Genomic DNA, 2,767 nt, shown 5'->3' on the forward strand with positions numbered 1-2,767 from the left:
CCCCCGCTCTAGCAGGGAAAATGGCCTTAAAATGCCTGTTGTGTTGTTTGTGTACTTATTGCCTGCATTGCTTTTTGAAATTGTCAACTTTTGGTGGACCCTGTGGTGTACGTACACGTACACACACACACGCACGTACACACACACACACACGTACACACACACACGTACGCACACGCGCGCGCACACACACACACACACACACACACACACACACACACACACACACACACACACACACACACACACACACACACACACACACACACACACACACACACACACACACACACACACACACACACACACACACACACACAGCTTGGGAGAAATGCTGTCACTGCCATGTCAAATTTAATCGTTCCTTGGGTGTCCATTTGCATTAGGCAATAGTAATACAAAAGTAGGCTAGGCGTTGGCTTGACGGTTAAGGTGGCTGGCTTAAGATCTTAGGGTCTTGAGTTTGAGTCCCTGTCATGCTGTTGAGATAACACCAGGTGGGTTTACTCGGCTCATTCTTCAGAAGTCAGCAAAATGAGTACCCTCTTACCAGTACCAGGGGCACTGCATCAGTGGCATAGCCACGCTTCCAGAAAATGATGCGACAAGCAGCCACAGGCCACGTACGAAACAACAACTTACACTCACCATCATACACCAACAATAAATTCCTCATCAAAAAAGCACGTTTATTATATAATGTTGTGCAACTCCTTTGAGAATGTAAGACAATACTTACAATACAATAAGCTGGCCAGTTAGTACAAAAGTGTTTATGCCCAAGATTGCAAAGCCAAACAATTAGGTCAGGAATTTCTCCAAAGCTCTCTTGGATCAAAGCAAACAATACGAGGCATGATGGTCTGTTCGAAACATTGGAGCGTTGGAGCTACAGAGTAGAAATCGCCATGACGCAACAAGCTGTGGAGCAGGCTGCTTTGGAAACGAGATGATGCTCAGAGAATGGGCTTGGGACCTTGAGTAAGCAAAAGGCCAAAACGTTTCTTGATGGCGATGCGATGCCGGGAATACTTGTCATCGGGGGAGAAGCGTGCAGGGTGTGCAGACAAGGTTGGTTGGCCACCCGGTCCGTATTTCTGTGGGTTAAAAACAAAACTGTCTGAACATGTATTTTTAAAAACAAAAGTAAATTGGATGCTCGATGTCCAGATATTCATACTTAACATTTGATGTTATTAATAAAGGTTCAGGGTGAGCGATAAATCCCAGTTTCAGGGCAAGGGTTACACTAGGTGGTTTTCCATTGCCTTTGCAGCAGCAGTTAGGGCAGGAATTTGTGATTTGTTCATGGTGCTCCATCACAACAGCCAGATCGTCCACATGCAATATCCTCCCCAGAATACCTTTCACGTTTACCTTACTGCTTACCAGCTCCATCACCATGATAAAAACGTGTGCTGAGAGCACTTCCTTGCCTCAAATCAATGTTCACATTGCTCCTCCAACATCCAAGGACCAACCAAAACTCTTCCCTTCGTTCCCTTGTACATCCCTTCCACCAACCTAACTTCTGATTCCGTCACTCTCATCCATCTCAGTGTCGCCATCACCATCTCTCTAGGGACAGTGTCGTAGGCCTCCAGATCCACAAATCCCAATGCCATGTCACCTTGCACCTCCAACCTCTTCACCAGCTGTCTCAGCATGAACATCCCATCTGTTGTTCCCCTACCCTCTCTGAACCCCTGCTGCTCTTCACTGATCTCCTTCTCCTCACTTCCTTATCCTCCTGTCCAGAACCCTCTCCAGCACCTTCATGACTTGACAGGAGTGTAATGCCCCTGTGCTTCCCCTGATTTTGAACACCCCCTTCCCCCTTCCATATCATTCCTTGCCTTATCCACAGCTCTCTTTGCTGCCTTCTTCTTCTGCCAATACAGGTGCAGCAACCCCACATCCAGTTGCCTCCATCTATCCTTGATCTTCTCTATCCTCTTCCAAACCTTATTTTCACCAAATGCTTTCGCTAGTTTGTCCACCATACCTGGTTGCTATCCCTTGACGATGCACACTTTCCTGACTTACTTCCACCCAGCACTTCTGCAATTCCCCCTGAATGCCTCTCCACACTTCTTCCACTCCTCCAAACCTACTTCTTCGCTAAGTCACTCATACCTGGCCTTCACCTTCTCCTTGTACTCTTTGGTGACGTTTCCCCTACACTTCCCCCACCTAATAACCTTCAGACCCCTGCTCTTAACCTCACTCCCTCTTCTTCATCCTCACCACAAACCTCTTCCAAAATGTGCTGGGAGGTAACATGCTATCCCACCACTGCCTTGCAATCCTTAACCCTCGACAGGTGTTGCTTCCTTACCACCACCAAATCCAGTTCTGTTGCGTGCTGTCTACTCCGATAGTTAATTGTGCGGCTTTCCCGCTTTTAAAGGAATGAACCAGCTGTGGCCATCCCATTTCTTGCTATCAGCTCCACCAGCTATTGACCCTCTCTATTCCTTTTTCCCCACATAAATTTACCAACACATTCCTTTTCACCCGCCTCCACTACTCCGACATGCGCGTTAAAGTACCGCACAATGCCCAGCATCACCTCCATCTCAACCATTCCCATCATCCTCTCCAGTGCATCCCTCAATTCCTGCTTCTCCATCCTAGACCTTCCCGTTTGTGGGCCATACACCGACATGACACACAATTTTCCTCTGTATCAACACCCATGCCATAACTATCAGTCCCGCCTATCTTTCTACGCCGATTCTACTGCTTGCTGATCTCTTCTGAAACG

The 2,767-nt window shown here is 47.5% G+C and overlaps 1 protein-coding gene across 1 annotated transcript in view; it reads right to left on the reverse strand.

The window, feature by feature from the left end:
- Positions 1-668: 668 nt before the first annotated feature.
- The window catches only part of NOP10 (NOP10 ribonucleoprotein), a 5,192-nt gene continuing 3,093 nt past the window's right edge, over positions 669-2,767 (reverse strand). The window contains exon 2 of the mRNA XM_068129938.2: positions 669-1,097. Coding sequence (XP_067986039.1) covers positions 957-1,097 — 141 coding nt within the window. The 3' untranslated portion in view covers positions 669-956. The remainder of the gene's footprint in view (positions 1,098-2,767) is intronic.

This window comes from Myxine glutinosa, chromosome 11 (assembly GCF_964187855.1).
Source record: "Myxine glutinosa chromosome 11, kmMyxGlut1.1, whole genome shotgun sequence".
NCBI lineage: Eukaryota > Metazoa > Chordata > Myxini > Myxiniformes > Myxinidae > Myxine > Myxine glutinosa.